Below are 16,650 nucleotides of genomic sequence, written 5' to 3'. Positions count from 1 at the left end.
TTCAAACTGCGATAGAAAGTAATACAGTAGTTTAGCCTACAGAATATAATGTTAAAGTTTGAATTTCTAATCAGAAATGGGGGGGGGGGGTTTTAATTGTCTTCTTACTGTACTCAAGGCAAACTGACAGCCAGGACACTGAGCTCGCCTTGCCAAGTCAATAACAGTCCTTTGACCTTATGTCTGGCTGCGAAAAATACCAACATACTGTGTGTACATAGTCCGTGGCGCGCGGTGTCTGTTAAGAGGGTTTCGCAGCCACAGATAAACTCTTTGATCTCCGGAGCTCAGCATCCTGTTGTTGTTAGATTGCCTTGCTGTATCTCCACTGAGTGGTGCAATTGTTGTCAACGGTAATTAATGTTCCCATGTAATTTATGCCAATATAACTAACAATTGTTTTCCTTATATAATTCATATCCATTGTATTTACAAATATCATGTGTCGGTCTGTTGGTTGGACCGGACTCACTAATTACAGGTAGGCCTATGAGTCTAATAAAAAATGAGTTGCAAAATATAACCATGGACCTATAAATTAGATAATGTATAGGTTCATTATATAACACTGTCCATATTAGGAGCATGAACATAGGTCCATATTAGGAGGAGGCACACATTTTTAAATGTTTACATAATTACATACACATCTGCAACATCAACCATGGAGGTATACCTCCATGCATCAACTACCTCCATGCATCAACTAAAAGATTTATATTTGTCAATGTTGTTTTTCTCAATCTTTTTTTTTGTTTGAATCCTTCTCTTTAATGTTAATGAGTGTGCTTAATTAAAAGGTCAAGAACCCTTACAATCCCTCTTCACAAATACAACAACACAAGGCGAACAGATAGGTAATACTATTCATATACAAAAATTATGCAAACTCATGACTCAACTATATCGCCATAATGTATTACTATACCTACCGGCGATTTGACAGACGTACGTTGATATTAAACATTACTTTATTGTAATATTGCACAATCCTAGAAAATCAGTGAAACATAAAGGTGCGCAGCTTCCGTAGTTCTCGGAATTCTCGGATCTGGCTGCCATGCGGAAGACACGGGTCAAACTCCCGGCCGATGCGTTTTTATTGTGGAACAATATTAAAGGTATTGCTACTTACCAGTGACTATGAAACATACACGTGTAGCATACGTGGTTCAGTCGTATGATTCTCGCCTGCCACGCGAGGGACACGGGTCCAATTCCCGGCCGATGCATTTTTATAATTGAACTATATTAAAGGTAGGCCTATATAGCCTATGACTTACCAGTAACTATGAAACATACGTATCGGTGGTTCAGTGGTGCAATAATATCTCTATGAGTGGTGTGAGCTCAGACTCCTTGATTTGGGACGGTTGATATATCAGTGTTAATCACACATAGGTTTTTATATAATATAGTGTTTTATAAAAAAAAAATTTTATTTTCCAGTTGTTTTATGCCCAATACAACAAAGCAAAAATGTTTGTCATAGTTGTATTTAATTTGTACCATGCATTCTTTTATAATTGTAATATTTTAATTTTGTTTTTGTAGATTATTAAGCTCAATCTGACTTGGAAAAAGGAAATACATTTCCGAATGATGACGATTCTACCTCATATATGCGTCGTACATTTTCTCTTACTGTCTGTATCTGCTTTTAATCTAACCATTCTCCACACTAACGATGTACACGCGCGCTTTGAACAATTTAATAAATATGGCGGGGATTGTGACACGGACGATGAAGCGTCAGGTGAATGTTTTGGCGGAGTAGCCCGTCGGGCAACTGCAGTTAACCAGATTCGAAGCGAGAGAGACAACGTAATTTTCCTGGATGCCGGCGACCAGTTTCAAGGAACAATGTGGTTTTATTATTATAAAGGAATGGCAGCATCGTACTTTATGAATCGTCTTGGATATAACGCAATGGTGAGTATTAAAGTTAATCAAAGAAAATGTATACGAACAATAGCCACAAATAGATAAAATATTAGAATGTTTGTATCATTGGGAATACTCCGTCTAAATGTTTCGATGTTTGTCCACAATTGAGTAATCTCATTAGGATATCGGTATTCCGTTACGTCTCCAAACTGGCTGGTTCTCAATAAAGGGTCTCGGTATTCCGTTACGTCTTCAAACTCTGTTCTCATCCATCTCGTTAGATCTCTCAGTATTCCGTTACGTCTTCTTCAAACTGACTCTCATTTATAGGATCTCGGTATTCCGTTACGTCTTCAAACTAGTTCTCATCCGTCTCACATTTATCTCCAGGTATCTCGTTACGTCTTCAGTTCACAATATATAATACCGATATTTTTTATTTCCAAAATAGGCTCTTGGTAACCACGAGTTTGACAACAACCCGGATGGTCTAGCGCCTTTTTTAAGAAACGTCACTTTTCCTGTGCTCAGCTCAAACATGGACGCAAGTGCTGAACCTGTGTTAGATGGTTTAACGAATAAATCAATCGTGTACAATGTGGGCCAAGAAAAAATTGGCATCATAGGATACACATTTTCAGATACAGAAATTATTTCAAGTACTCGTAAGTTGGAAAGAATGACGTATCTTAAGCTCTGTCTACACTATCAAACTAATTTGACAAAAAAAGTGATGTGCCCAAATATGGTAGTAATATTACATCATCGTGTCTATATATCACATTTTTTGTCACACTAACGTTTAGACAGAGCATTAGAACGTATACCGTATGGTGCGTATTCGTCTGGTGGATCGGCCTTGTATTCTTAGTAACCGTACTTTGCATTTAATGATTATGCTTTGTTTCATTGGTACAGGGGAGGTGGTTTTTGGAGATGAAATCGAGGCTATTCAGGTAGAAGTTGAAAAATTGAAAGCCACGCAGGTGGACAAAATAATTGCCTTAGGGCACTCTGGAATAACTATGGATCAGAAGATAGCGAGGGAAGTAGTCGGCTTAGACATTGTCATTGGAGGACATACGGACACATTTCTATACACAGGTAGGTTGGGGTTACATAGTAAAGCTGCTATAGTGGGAACGAAACTTTAGGTACATAATATAGAAAGTTACGTTAGGAAAATTACTGATCTTTAGTAGATAGGACGAAAACAATTAATATGAACCTTACATCCTTCTTTGATTGTTCCTACACTTAAAAAATACACAATACAGGAAAGCTGCACCTTGATATTAATGAATTGATAATTAAGAACATTCTACAACAGTTTTTAGCATCAGTACAACCACGTCTAAGTATTCCTACTTGAAAATTGTGTTAGCTTAGGGCCAACTCAGTCAGCGTCTCCCGACGACCTAAAAATCACGCCCGACGCTATCTCAAGACGACTCGTCTTGTCGGGATTCAACTCACAGCACACTGCACCGACGAGAAGACGTTTCGTCGGGTCTCGTTGTACGATGCTGTCTGAGTAAAAAATTAGAACAAAATCGCGACATTTATAATACACCTCAGTTGACACTTTGTTTTCTGTAGGAACACCACTACCGTCAACAGAGGAGCCGTATGGTCCATATCCAATAGTCGTACACCCAGATTCCGACCCTAGTCGTAACGTATTGGTTGTGCAAGATTATACATTTGGAAAATATCTCGGCGATCTGCAGGTCGTCTTTGACGAAAATGGAGAAGTCACCGCATGGCAAGGAAACCCAATTTTAATGGACAGTTCAATTGATCAAGGTAAGGAATACTATTGTAAAATACTGGTTATTCCGTATGTTGTTAGTCCACCATTGACAACATTGTAGCAGCTATTCTATTCGTTTATAGTAGTGTTGGAGCGTATCTCTTTCGTCTTTGGTTTATATTGTGTGTAACAGCAGCAGTAATGGAAGTGGTGCTCTCTGGGTAAACTTCCAAGAAGGGGCCCAGCGCATGAGCGGTCCAGTGCAACTACCCATGCATTAATTGGCCACTTTGGAGTGCTAAACCAGGGACCCTTTCCTCCTACGTTACGCTGACTGAGATGTCACTGTCTCTCTTGAAAAATAAATCTTGCATTCATGAATCTGTTTGGCTTTTAGACCCTGACATACTATCTGATGTTAATATATGGGGAGAACCTGTTGGAAACATCTCTCGACAATACGTAGGCCGAACAAATGTTAAATTGGACGGAGACCGACAACAGTGTCGACAACAAGAATGCAACATGGGTAACCTAATAACAGATGCGTTCATTCAGATGAACGTCCGAGAACCAGATGAGCTGAAATGGAGTACTGTCAGCTTGGCTGTATGGAATGGTGGAGGAATCAGACAATCAATATCTGTTGGTGAGTGTGTGTACACGGGGCACCACTCGGGACACTACTAATTATGTCTGTGTCATATAAAAATATATATAATATGTCATGTATTAATTGACGGCACCCCGTATTTGGTTTAGGTTTCCTGTACTCTCTTTTTGTATTCAGACTTCATTATCCAGTTAAAGCGAAAGAAGAGAGAAGACGCAACTTCCTGTGTGCCCTTCTTGATAAAAACATCGATATTTCATTTATTGCGCCAATTAAGTGTTGAATTCATTAATGTATTCAAATTGTGACGATTCCAACCAAATGTGTCTGTTTTGACGGAATCAGCAAGTCATGAGTCAAAAGCATTGTAGGCGCGGCCTACGTCTCTGGATTTAAATATGGTTTTGTTCTTATTTATTATAGGCGATATAAGGCTAGGCGATATCAGTACTGTGTTACCCTTTGGTAATACAGTAGATATTGTAGAATTAAAAGGTCAACATTTAAAGGAAGCGTTTGAATTTGCTGTTCAAAAATATGGTGAAGGTGACATAGGGGGCGAGTTTCTACAAGTGTCAGGTACGATAGAGTACGTTTTTCATTTTGCACATACATGCCAATCTATGTCTAACCATTACTGGGGTTCCTCCTACTGTGTTCACAATAGCAATTTCTTTACGAATGTTTAATAACTGACTTCAACAAGTTTTCATTCAAGACATTTAACCTTTTAAGGATTAACCAAGTTTTAGCAACAAGATATAATTATACGTTTAACGTTTGTTCATCTTTACGTCTACAATTAAACTCGAAGAGTTTTTAATGTAAATGGCTCTGGTGAATTTGTTATTTTCTGATTTCCGGATCAACTTATTTGTTCTTATTATTTAACAATATCAATTAAAGGTGTTAAATAAAATATACAATTACGTCATCATCAACAACCAATGGCGTCACCAGGCTGCTTGTCAACAACAAGCAGTCAGATGATAAAGATCTCTGAAACGTTCGAATCAAGTACTCCGTTTCCCACATTATATAGTTATATAAAAAACAATTATCATTTACAATTATTATAATTTCTTAGGTATTCGTGTTTCATACGATCTTCGTAAAGAAGCCGGAAGTCGTGTTGTCGATTTAGAAGTTCGCTGTTCCAATTGTACGATACCGCATTATGTTCCCATTGATTTGGAAACCGTGTATCCTGTAATTATGAATAGCTTTATGGCAGACGGTGGCGATGGCTATGAGATCATCAAAACAAATAAAATTAGTCAAGTATCAGGTACGGTATGCAAATAACAAACTATAACTTTAAGTAATAGACGTTGGCATTTAAAACGAGACTCTGTACCAACAACGTGTGTTCCTGAGTATCTACTTAGGTTGATCATATATTCCTAGGTAGGGTCTTCCTCAGTCTTCTTTTAAAGGATGGCACAGAAGGTACGCAGACAACATTAGTTTGAAGAGCGCCGAAGAAGAAATAATTGCGCGTTCCAACATCGGTAGGCCTACTGCTGCATTTTACGTTTTGGAATTTCTTGAAAAGACCTCAGCACAGACAGTAACAAATTAGTTTGAAAAAGTAGCCTACTCGAGAATTGAAAACACTCGAAAAACTTCTGAGTATTTCTCGCGGCACTGTTCGCGGTAAGTCCACTTCTACACATCCTATCAGAGGGAAAGATGAGATCCCTTCAACAATTCATTCTACCGTTTCCATCCTCCTTTGTGTTTATTCACTGCTGATTGATTTTACATCTTATTTCTACACAGGAAATCTTGAAACTGCAATGTTAGCTGAATATATAAATCTCTATTCTCCAATTACAACTGGTCTGGACAACCGTATTACGTTTATTACCAGTGACAACGATCCATGTAAAGGGAACACGGCATCTTTGTCCTCTTCAGCGCTTTATACAATTTTATTATTTTTGTTATTATCAATGTTAATTCACTAAATAGATTAGTAGAATAGAATAATCAATTCACAATGAATTGTAAAAATAATTCCAGATCATTTCGAGGGGTGTGGATGTGGATCTCAGGTGTTAGGGTGGGGTTGAATTCTCTACCTAAATCTTCAGGGCTAATCAATATTTAGTTTATACCAAAAATTGTCACTGGGCACAGAAACTTATAACGACGTTATGTATATTAAGAACTCCATTGAGGGAAAATGTGGTAAACTGTAGAGGTTCTTCACTTATCTTTTTCAGAACTCCGAATATGAAGCCTACTTAATATAAATAAATAATGATAAATAATTTATTTTAAAAATGCGTCATGTAGGCTACGTACGATTAACTGCTGTTGCGTAATATATGATACGACCAATAACAGGCAGGTAGGCGTTATCATAAAATATATAAAATAATGAAGAAAACTAACGTATTATTGAGAAAAAAAATCCGTATAATATCGTGCTGCTACATTAAGACCAGGTAATCATTAAATATTTGATAAGGTAGGGAATGTCACTAAAAATACTTGACCAACAATACTGTGTCACTAGCTGTCATGATGATTTAATTTAATATAATTAGCTACGTATGCTTTAGTATGTTAAGGGAAGAGTGACAGTCTTCCCTGGTATACGGTTTGTGTGTTTAGTGTGTGGCAGCTTCGTGTTAACATTGTGTATAACTAAACCTAAAAACATAGAATAAACCGAATGTCCTGTTCTTCTACGTTAATCATACACACAGTCTTTATTACCTCTGTGGGGTAAGGAATTTTACAATTTGAAACAACTTGAACATCATTAAAAAATAAGTTAAGTACAAGATAGGCCTAGTGGTTTTTTTAAAGCATCATATGATTGTGTGTTCTCTGTAAAAAATACTGATGAAATATCAGGTAGGCCGACAGTACGGATTGACAAAAACGAATGACGAGAGAAGACACTTATTGAGCATGTCTATGTTGTGACTATGTTTAGCCAATGCTATTAATTGCCTTGGTTTTACCAACAACAAAAAATCAATAACCAATTTATTGCGATAATCGTTTATCTTCAATTGCATTTTCGCGCCGCGGCTCTAGCCAGCTATGTCCCAGGAGGACACATTCATTAATAAGCTGTTTCATAGCGGTAGCTTTAGTATCTAAGGCTGACAGTTTTGTGAATTTGGAAACTCGACTATAATTTATAGGTAGCTGCTGGACCCAAAAAACGTCTGGGAGAAGAGAGTCTATATGAAAGCCTTTGCTGATAATACAGTATTATTGAGATGTAGACGGAAATCTGTAAAATCTTGTTTAATAAATAATAACTTCGTTTTTGCTGTCAACCAGGCCGGTATTATAATAAGTCACTGTCAAATAATCATTCGATAATGGTCAAAACTTTATTTTGGCTCTGTCAACATGAAGGGAAGTATTTACAATGACTTTCTTTTTTATGACTGTCAATCTAGGCCAATGTTATAATAATACGCCGTCAGATATTAAATCATTGAAACAGTCCTGGTAAATTTTTTTTTGGTTATCAGATGCCGTGGGGGGGGGGGGGGTAGGTCCAATCAATTATTGTCAGAAGGTGAACAATCAGTCTAGGTAGCAGCAGCAGATTATTAGGAACGCCTGCTCCATTAATTAATCCAGAAAAAGGTTTGTACATTATCTATTTGTTTATTAGCCTTCTCCTAGCACAATTATATTTTCTTTAAAAAAAGGTTTTATAAGTTGTTTCAACATTTATGATAGTAATGTTACAGTTCTGTGTCTGGACGCAAGTTCATAGACCTACTAGTTATATTATTCATATTAACTGATACTTACTCTTCATTTACCGTAAAGTTCAGTTTTAATGAAATATATAATATAAATTGGCTTCGTAACAATTAATTAGTGTTGAAAAGGTTAGTTTTTTGGTGATAGGTGAAAATGGCATGTAACTTCGTAATCAATTTTTTTTTTTGTATAAAGGCCCAATTACACTATGACGATAACGACGGACGATAATATATAAGCATGCATTTCTTTTACATAAACCAAAAGAAATTAGAAAGGTTTTCGTTCTAGACCTATAGGATAATCATTTATGCTGTCTTTGATAAAAATAATGTTTTTCAAATTCCAATCAAATGACGTCATGATAAATAAAAACAATAAAATCGCTGTATTGTCACGATATTATTGGTCTTACTAATCATGACGTCATTTGATTGGACGTGTGAAAATATAATTTTCATCAAAGGAATTGTTTATATTTCTTTTGGTTTATGTATTAAAAATGCACATTTGTCTATTTATCGTCGATCGTTATTGTCCTAGTGTATGGGCCTTATGCTGTAAATGTTCAATTAATTGATCATTCCGATTTTATTAGTTGGACTCTTGCACAGTTGCTGTCTAATTGTTGTTGTGTAATATCATTTCGAACCATATTAAAATCATAAAGAGATTCATATTCCTTAACATGTGGCTGTGCATGGAAGTCTGGTCTACACAAACTCGGGCCCGGGCCTGAAAGTGTTGGTGAATTCATAATTATACTTAATATTATATTTATATATATATATATAATTATATTATTATACAATTGAAAGCAAAACCCGTTGAATCTCAAATCATTAGGACTAGAAATTTGGCTTATCAATCAAATAAATACTTTCGTTCAAAATGAAACTCCAACCTCTCTAATCAAAAGATTGAACTCGAAAACGGGGCGTTTTTTTGAATTGGGTATGTTGAAACATTTCAATATTCATTTAAAAAAGTACATTAATTACGGTATTGATCAGTGGCTATAGAGGCGTAAAAACCCTCGGTCAATATCATGTAAAACGCACTGTGGAAGGGTCATTATTAAGACTGCAAAATTGGGCTTATCAACAAATAAATACTTTCGTTCAAAATGTAAAATCAAGGCTGAAAAATTGGGCTTATCAACAACAAAATATTTTATTATTAGACGCGATAACATCAAGGATAATCAGTATAATTATTAATATAGCCACTGTTAATAGTTTTATTCTACATGCTAAAGTAAATAAAAATCCACTAGAAAACAAGCAAGTCTGAATGTTATGCTTATTAGCCATTCTATGTTTGTTACTGTAGGCCTATGATTGTTTGCAATGTCCACGTATTATTTCCGTGGGCATATCCATAGTGTATCACTCACAAAAAAGACGTGTGAGGTTCTTTCTTTAGATTTTGAAGAATGATTTGTGTTACAGGTTCACACAAGAGTCAAATGCTCAAGATATCAGCTAACGCCATGGGACCCTTGGCTTATCAATGAATAATAAATACAGTACTACTTTCGTTCAATTGAAATCGGAATCTGACCGTTTCATTAAATTGGGTGTGATTAGGCCTAAACATATAATAATTTATTAAAAAGGTACAATAAAAACAAATGCATCAGAGGCGTAAAGAACCCACGGTCAATATCATGTAAAATGTATATGGTATAAGCACTGTGGAAGGGGTCATTATTATTAAACTGGAAAATTCGGCTTATCAACAAATAAATACTTTCATTTAAAATGTAAAATAAGAATGCAAAATTGGGCTTATCAACAAATAAATACTTTCGTTCAAAATGTAAAATAAGACTGCACAATTGGGCTTATCAACAAATAAAATACTTTTTTTTCAAAATGTAAAATTAAGACTGGAAAATTGGGCTTATAAACAAATAAATACTTTTTTTCAAAATGTAAAATTAAGACTGGAAAATTGGGCTTATAAACAAATAAATACTTCCGTTCAAAATGTAAGAAAACATTTTTTAAATATAATCCTTAAGCTCTGTCTATACTATCAAACTAAATATGATGTGCCCATATTATATAGACATGACGATGTCATATCACTACGATATTCGGGCATATCACTACCATATTTGGGCACATCACACTTTTTTTGTTAAACTAGTTGGGACAGTGTAGACAGAGAACTATGCGATCGAAACATAAGTCGGAATTGGACTGACGCGATTGATTTAATTGGGTATTTTTATTAATGTAATGATTCATTAAAAACTATAATACCGATACGCGTTTGGTATTGATCAATGGTGCAAAAAACCCTGAGAAATAATGTTATAACGCGATTTGGTGATAGCTTAGCAATAATACAACCCATATACTATTATTATAAATACCTATTACAAATCCATTCATATAACTTTTCATCGCGAACCGAAAATGTATAAATGTTATTCTACAGACAGTAATTATATATTCAAAAGCCATATTATTATTATTATCAATACCTAAATGCGATAGTAATAACCACATACATTATTCCCAATACAAGTTTGTGCGTTTAATTCTAGAAAGAAACGACTGTGCTGACAGGCCAATGACATAAATCACAATTAGTAAAGTCCCAATTGTTCACTTGCGTTTTGATTGGCCGACCTATTATATTAGATTAATGAAGACTGTTCTTACAACTGTCCAGTCAAAAAGTTACGCGGCGTTTTTTGTAAGAAATATTTCTTGTTTATAATACCCCTAGTGCGTTCCCATAGCATGTGTTGGTAGTGCACCCTCAACGACGCACATGTTTTTGTGATCGCAGAAACTTTACCGAATTCTGATCTGCAAAACTATTTGTAAATATCTCAATTTGACAATAATTTATTACTAATATTGACTAATTAAATATGATATACTGGCTTACCAGTTCAGTTACGAACGTTCATAGGCATATATATATTATAAACCTATCTAAAACTAGGCCTAAACTATTAGGCCAAGCAAGGCTCTACCTACTAGTATAGGGCCTAGTAGGCTGGGCGGTAGGCTAGGCTACCGCCAGCAGTAGTCTGTAGAGGAGGCTAGAGCCTAGGCCCTCCTAGCCTGCAGACACCTAGGCCTAGCTAATCTTAGCTAGAATAGGCCAAGCAGGATTTTTCTAGAACCTTAATATATTAATTTATTATCATTAATTAAATATGACTAGAGGGTGAGCTCGCTTCGCTCGCTCCCCCTCTAGGAAGTGTAGACGATGGTTCTCGGAATGATAATGTTCTCCTTATACACATTTTCTGTCGGTTACCATTATTGAAAATGCTTGACATTCGTAAAACTTAACTACTTTGTTTCACAGTGTTTTAGATGATTAATAACATTTTAAAGTATAGTTTTTATTGTTTGGTAGGGCCCTTTGGGGAGGCGGAGGTCATTTGAGGGAGGTGCTTATTCTAGGGATATATGTTAAATTTTTTAGTTCTAATAATATGGTAACATTTATAATCAAATGAAATCCTCTCATAGATATGAAAAGTGGTAAAAAAGAATAACAAATGCTTGGTAAATTGCAGATAACAGTGCGGTGAATTCTACTACAAATAGTATTTAATTGTGTTATTATAAATATGTGGATGGACGTTTATTAGATAGTTGAGTTGTGGGGGGGGGGGGGTTATTATTCAAAGTGATGTTTTATTGGAGAGGCGTTTATTCAAATGAATACCATCCTAATAATTATTAATACATTATTTAATTTAATCATCTTTTGAAACTAACTGCCGTGACAGAGTGGGCCCAAGAAAGAAGACATTACGGCTTGCAACATGGGCAGACATCTCGGTCCTAACGGGACACAGGAAAATAGCCTACAGTTATTCCTGCAAGCTTACTCAATAAAACTCAGCTATCGGGATTTCACTCGAAAAATGTCTTATCAAATCTCCCTATGTAATTTTATAATACTATTCCCCACAATATATTCTGATTCTTTATGGCGTATATTTAATTTGATCTTTATTAATTTGCAGTATAATTCCTATTATTTAACTACTGTACCTTCACACACGTGTGGTATGTTTTAAAATAAACAAAAAACTGAAATGGCTATGATTAATGGCCAATTTTTTTTTCGTCTTCCAAAGGGACACTGTATTGATTGATGCAAAGTGCCTGTTTCCAGTCACCTTTAGGGTCAAATCTATTATTTTAACTGCTCCCTTGTGTATAAAAGAGAGAAAATATTTGAAACTAAGGTGAACTTATCTTAAACCCGGAAATTACTTTGACCGGGAAGAATTGAAATTGAGAGGAAAATCCAATGTTGAAATCATAAATGTTGTTAAAAAACTCTTTATAATATCTTCCTAAGATATAAATATGGAACAATAGCGTCGGCGTGCACACTAATGTTATCAAATCTACGTTTCGCGGTACATCTCGGATAGATAAGGTAGGTATCCAAGGCGGAGATTTGTAGAGAAGTTTTTGCATTGTGCTCGCCTATGTCAGAATTAACCATAATTTATATATAGATACTCCAGGCTACTAGGCATAGATAGCCTAGGCCCTATCTATTATTACTAATACTAATAGTATTATTAGTAACGCCGTGGCTAAAGATACGGTACCGTATTCTAACTTCTGTTTACTAAAGGTACGGTAAAATTGCATTACGTCATAATCAGCCAATGGAGTGGTGGGACGTGTGTGACGTCATCGTATAAGGACTGTTTTTCATATCGCGTCTGTTGTATATGTAGAGAATTCCTATCGGCGGCGCCAGGCTGCGTAAATGTGTGTGCGCTGTAGATGAGGGTTTTATTTTTATTCCAAATGGCCTATTTAGGCCTATATTTTTTATTAAACTTTGTTTACAATGGTGACCATAAACAATAAAGGGGCCCTCAAATACTATGATTTAGACAGTAGCCCCAGGGCTGACGAGTCACAGAAATCAGCGCACACATGCAGCTGGCTCCAGCCTGGCATCGCTTTCCCTACACAAACAAACTCATGAGGTTATAGTACGTAGTAAGTAGGCCTAGGCCTCTGTTGAAACGGTTTTCTGTATTCTAGAATTAAAATCAATGTTTTGGCTTTTCAATAATAATAACAGACGTAGGCTACATTTAGTTTTTTTCACACACGACGGCGATAATAGCGATGAATGAAGCATAAAGAAAATGCGGTTGATCACTGTTTTCGCGATATGAAAAAAATCCACAAAGTCCTTATACGATGACGTCACACACGTACCAGCACCCCATTGGCTGGTTATGACGTAATGCAATTCTACCGTACCTTTAGTAAACAGAAGTTAGAATACGGTACCGTATCTTCAGCCACGGCGTATTAGTAATAGTTGTACAAATTATAAACGCCGTGGTTAGGATTCCGGCACCGGAATTCAACTGCCACCGTTAGGGAATCCGACACACTATTGCGCATGGCCAGAGCGAAGTAATTATAGCTTACACTTAGTGCCACAGACCGCGCACCACACCACCGAGAGTCGAACGTTGTTATATGGATTTACTGTAGTCGTTGCACGAGCGAGAGAGAGAGCGATGGATGAAACTTGGCCTAGGCCATACATGAATTAAATAATTAAAATACGACTACGCCACGCGTTAAAATAATTATTATGATATTGATAAGAATCAGTATCTATCTAAGAATCGTAATGCTGTAATTTTATTAGACAGAGGAAGTATAGTTCGGAACGGGAGAAAAACACAGGCCTACCCAGTAGCATAACGCTTGCGTATTTCAAGAAATGTACGAAAGTGAATATATAGGGTAGCGTTGCGACCCCGACTTCCCGAAACAGTTCTGTTTTTTCACATCATATCTGCGCGGCGGCCGTCAACAAATCAACTTGTATACCAGTGCATGTTATTACAGTATAATGCGTTTATGAAATCTTTTATTTTGTACTTGAAAATCATAAAACTAGTCATATGTAATTATATGAAGTTTATATATGAATGGGCAAGGATAGTTCGCCATGGCGCAGCTATTAATAGATCCATCGCTGTTAGCAAAGATAGTGTAGTACAGTATCTTTAGTGTATATGAGGGTATAGAGTCGCCGATTACTTCGCTCTGGGCATGCGCAATAGCGTGTCGGATTCCCTAACGCTGGGCAGTTGAGTTCCGGTGCCGGAATCCTAACCACGGCGAATTATAAATACAGATCGATATCCAACATTGACCACATGTATGTGTACAGTAGTTGTTGAATAATAATAGTATTTGAATGATGAAGCGTGGTGTAATTTAGTAGTAATACAAGACTATTTCAATTATCTTTTATCATTGCAGTAGATTAGACTAGAATCTTGTGAAAAGAATGAAGAAGAAAAAGTATCGTGTACCTGTTACAAATGACGGTCAACAATATAAACGGTAGGCATAGTTTATAACAGTCAATACGGAAAATATTTTGCTTTGATTAAAAATAAAAGTAGGCTGACTTTGAATGACATCTCAAGACTGAATGAACAAATGATAAGATCATCGGCAACATCTACATTCAAATTATTTAACCATTTCATAATAATTTATTGATTTTCTAGGAAGAACATAAAGAAAGACTGCAAGCTGATTTCACAATTTCATGTCCTTAATAAAGAACTTGAGAAACTAAAGACAGATACAGACAAACAAATAAATAAGAAACAGAAGATGAAGGTGATCACAAAACAGTTGCAAGAGGTACAGTAATTCTGAAGGATTGACAGAACCCTATCAGTTTCAGCAGGGAGTTGTGATCCTGGTTTCAGCACTTGCAATGCATGGAACTGGCATGACTAGACAGGCACTTTCAGTACCTTTTAGATGTAATGCTAGCCAATATTCACTCTAAAGCAGAATATTGTTATATATTGTAATGAAATTGGGCGATTCCTCACTGACATTTCAGATGTGCCAACTGCCTTTTCTCAGACCAATTCATATCAATGTATTCAACAAGTAGACACACAACTGTAATTATACAATTCAAATTTGTGTACTATTATGTTTTATTACTTCAAAAGGTCGGCGGTATAGATACATACCAAGCTACTTCAAGATTAGGTGAATTTAAGAATGGAAGTACAAACTCTGCCAAGTGGGTAGTGAGACAGTTGAAAGAACACAATATAAGGTTATCGACCCCAACAGTAAGTCATAACAATCATATAAAAATGATTGTTATTTGGAAACTCAGCCTTAAAGCTCTTTTTTGAAACTTATTTGAGATTCCACACATAAACAAAGACTTAACCAGATGTTTTTCTTGATCTTTTATTTATTTTATGTGGAACAGTAGAAATGAAAAAATAAGGACAATGATGTGAAATATTTCCAGGTTCTCCTTTTTAAGTAGGCCTAACTTAAACCTGTTTTTTTATTTATAGAAATTAAGATTACTAGATGTTGGTGCATTGCAGTTAAACTACACAAAATTTAAATGGATTGAAAGTACTGCGATTGATTTGAATCCCAGTCAACCGGGAATACTCAAAGCTGACTTTTTTGATCTAAAAGTAAGTACATCTATCCAACTATGATATATAAATACATACAAGATGTTATTGTTGTCTGCATACAAAGTGTAGTGTATTCCATTGAAATCACAGAAAGCATTGTGCATGTGAATATTCAAAAAGGGCACTTACAATTTGGAAAGTCTCCTTGCATTGGATGCCAGCCCAGTAGTAGGCCCTACAGCCCTATCAATGTCGGACATCACAACTATGGCTGACAAAACTAGCAATATGTATATTTTAAGCAGACACCAAAACTAGCACCCTTGGACACCCCAATTTTTAGCTATCCAATAACATCTTTTCATTGTATTTCACTGCAGGTCAAGTCAAGTAAGGTATATGATGTTCTTGTTCTTAGTCTTGTTTTAAACTTTGTTGGTATGCCTCATAGACGTGGAGAGATGCTTAAAAAATGTGCACAAGTTTGTAAACAAATGGGATATTTGATTGTAAGTACCAGTGGCAGATCCAGGATTTTGAAATAGTGGCCTGAAAATGGTGAAATGAAGAACCTGAGTATGGTAACTTAACGTTTGAGGGAGAGGATTGAGAGCTATACCCATCACTGCAATGTTTGCAAACTTTAATATTGTGTATAACCATTACTCATGGCTCGTGAGCACATTAAAGAGCGCAGTACACTCTTCAAAAAGATTTGAGATCTTCTCGGATGTACTGTCCAATTCACCACCAGAAGGACCATACTGGAAACAAATCTAAGGACTTAGTGGGGTTATCTTAGGCATGGAACACCAAATAAATAGATTTTCAATGGCTTGTATAATTGTTACATAAAATGTTAAATTCTAAAATATCTTCACACTTTATTTCAGATTGTGCTACCACTTGCCTGTGTGACCAACTCACGCTATTTGACACATGACCATCTTATCGCAATACTAGATAGCATAGGATTCACGCTTATAACTTCTCACAATAGTCGCAAGCTCAGCTACAAGATGTTTCAGTTAACCAAAGAATCAACAAAAACATCGTTCAAAAAACAGATTTTGAACAATGGAACCAAATGCAATAATTTCTCTATTGTTGTTAGGTAGCACATAATTATAAATTAAGTTCAGAGTTTGTATTTGTACAAATAAAACAATAAAGACAATAAATTTAAATAGAAACTGTTTC

General features: G+C 35.8%; 3 protein-coding genes across 4 annotated transcripts in view; 2 read left to right on the top strand and 1 right to left on the bottom strand.

Annotated features, from left to right (window-relative positions):
- LOC140055697 (polyphosphoinositide phosphatase-like) overlaps positions 1-16,650 on the bottom strand; it is a 41,110-nt gene that overhangs the window by 22,234 nt on the left and 2,226 nt on the right. The window lies entirely within an intron of this gene.
- On the top strand, positions 1,060-7,016 carry LOC140054292 (snake venom 5'-nucleotidase-like). The gene is made up of 9 exons (XM_072099228.1): positions 1,060-1,121; positions 1,555-1,932; positions 2,339-2,552; positions 2,806-2,991; positions 3,487-3,693; positions 4,038-4,289; positions 4,677-4,832; positions 5,341-5,541; positions 6,036-7,016. The coding sequence occupies exons 1-9, from the start codon at positions 1,092-1,094 to the stop codon at positions 6,221-6,223; spliced, it is 1,812 nt and encodes a 603-aa protein (XP_071955329.1). The 5' UTR covers positions 1,060-1,091; the 3' UTR covers positions 6,224-7,016.
- Positions 10,777-16,618, top strand: LOC140054408 (uncharacterized). The gene is made up of 7 exons (XM_072099386.1): positions 10,777-10,836; positions 14,300-14,383; positions 14,554-14,692; positions 15,016-15,141; positions 15,379-15,507; positions 15,831-15,959; positions 16,344-16,618. Exons 2-7 carry the CDS (start codon positions 14,328-14,330, stop codon positions 16,566-16,568), a joined length of 804 nt encoding a protein of 267 aa, XP_071955487.1. The 5' UTR covers positions 10,777-10,836; positions 14,300-14,327; the 3' UTR covers positions 16,569-16,618.

The sequence above is a fragment of the Antedon mediterranea genome, chromosome 7, assembly GCF_964355755.1.
Source record: "Antedon mediterranea chromosome 7, ecAntMedi1.1, whole genome shotgun sequence".
In the NCBI taxonomy this organism is placed as follows: Eukaryota; Metazoa; Echinodermata; class Crinoidea; order Comatulida; family Antedonidae; genus Antedon; species Antedon mediterranea.
This window is presented reverse-complemented; position numbering and strand designations above follow the sequence as displayed.

Excerpts from the sequence above, each read along its gene's own strand:
- LOC140054292 (XM_072099228.1), top strand. The coding sequence starts at position 1,092 with ATGCGTTTTTATTGTGGAACAATATTAAAG. Across the intron at positions 2,992-3,486 it reads GGACACATTTCTATACACAG|GAACACCACTACCGTCAACA; the intron begins GTAGGTTGGGGT and ends TGTTTTCTGTAG. Across the intron at positions 5,542-6,035 it reads TAAAATTAGTCAAGTATCAG|GAAATCTTGAAACTGCAATG; the intron begins GTACGGTATGCA and ends ATTTCTACACAG.
- LOC140054408 (XM_072099386.1), top strand. The coding sequence starts at position 14,328 with ATGAAGAAGAAAAAGTATCGTGTACCTGTTACAAATGACGGTCAACAA. Across the intron at positions 14,693-15,015 it reads TCACAAAACAGTTGCAAGAG|GTCGGCGGTATAGATACATA; the intron begins GTACAGTAATTC and ends TTACTTCAAAAG. Across the intron at positions 15,960-16,343 it reads AACAAATGGGATATTTGATT|ATTGTGCTACCACTTGCCTG; the intron begins GTAAGTACCAGT and ends ACTTTATTTCAG.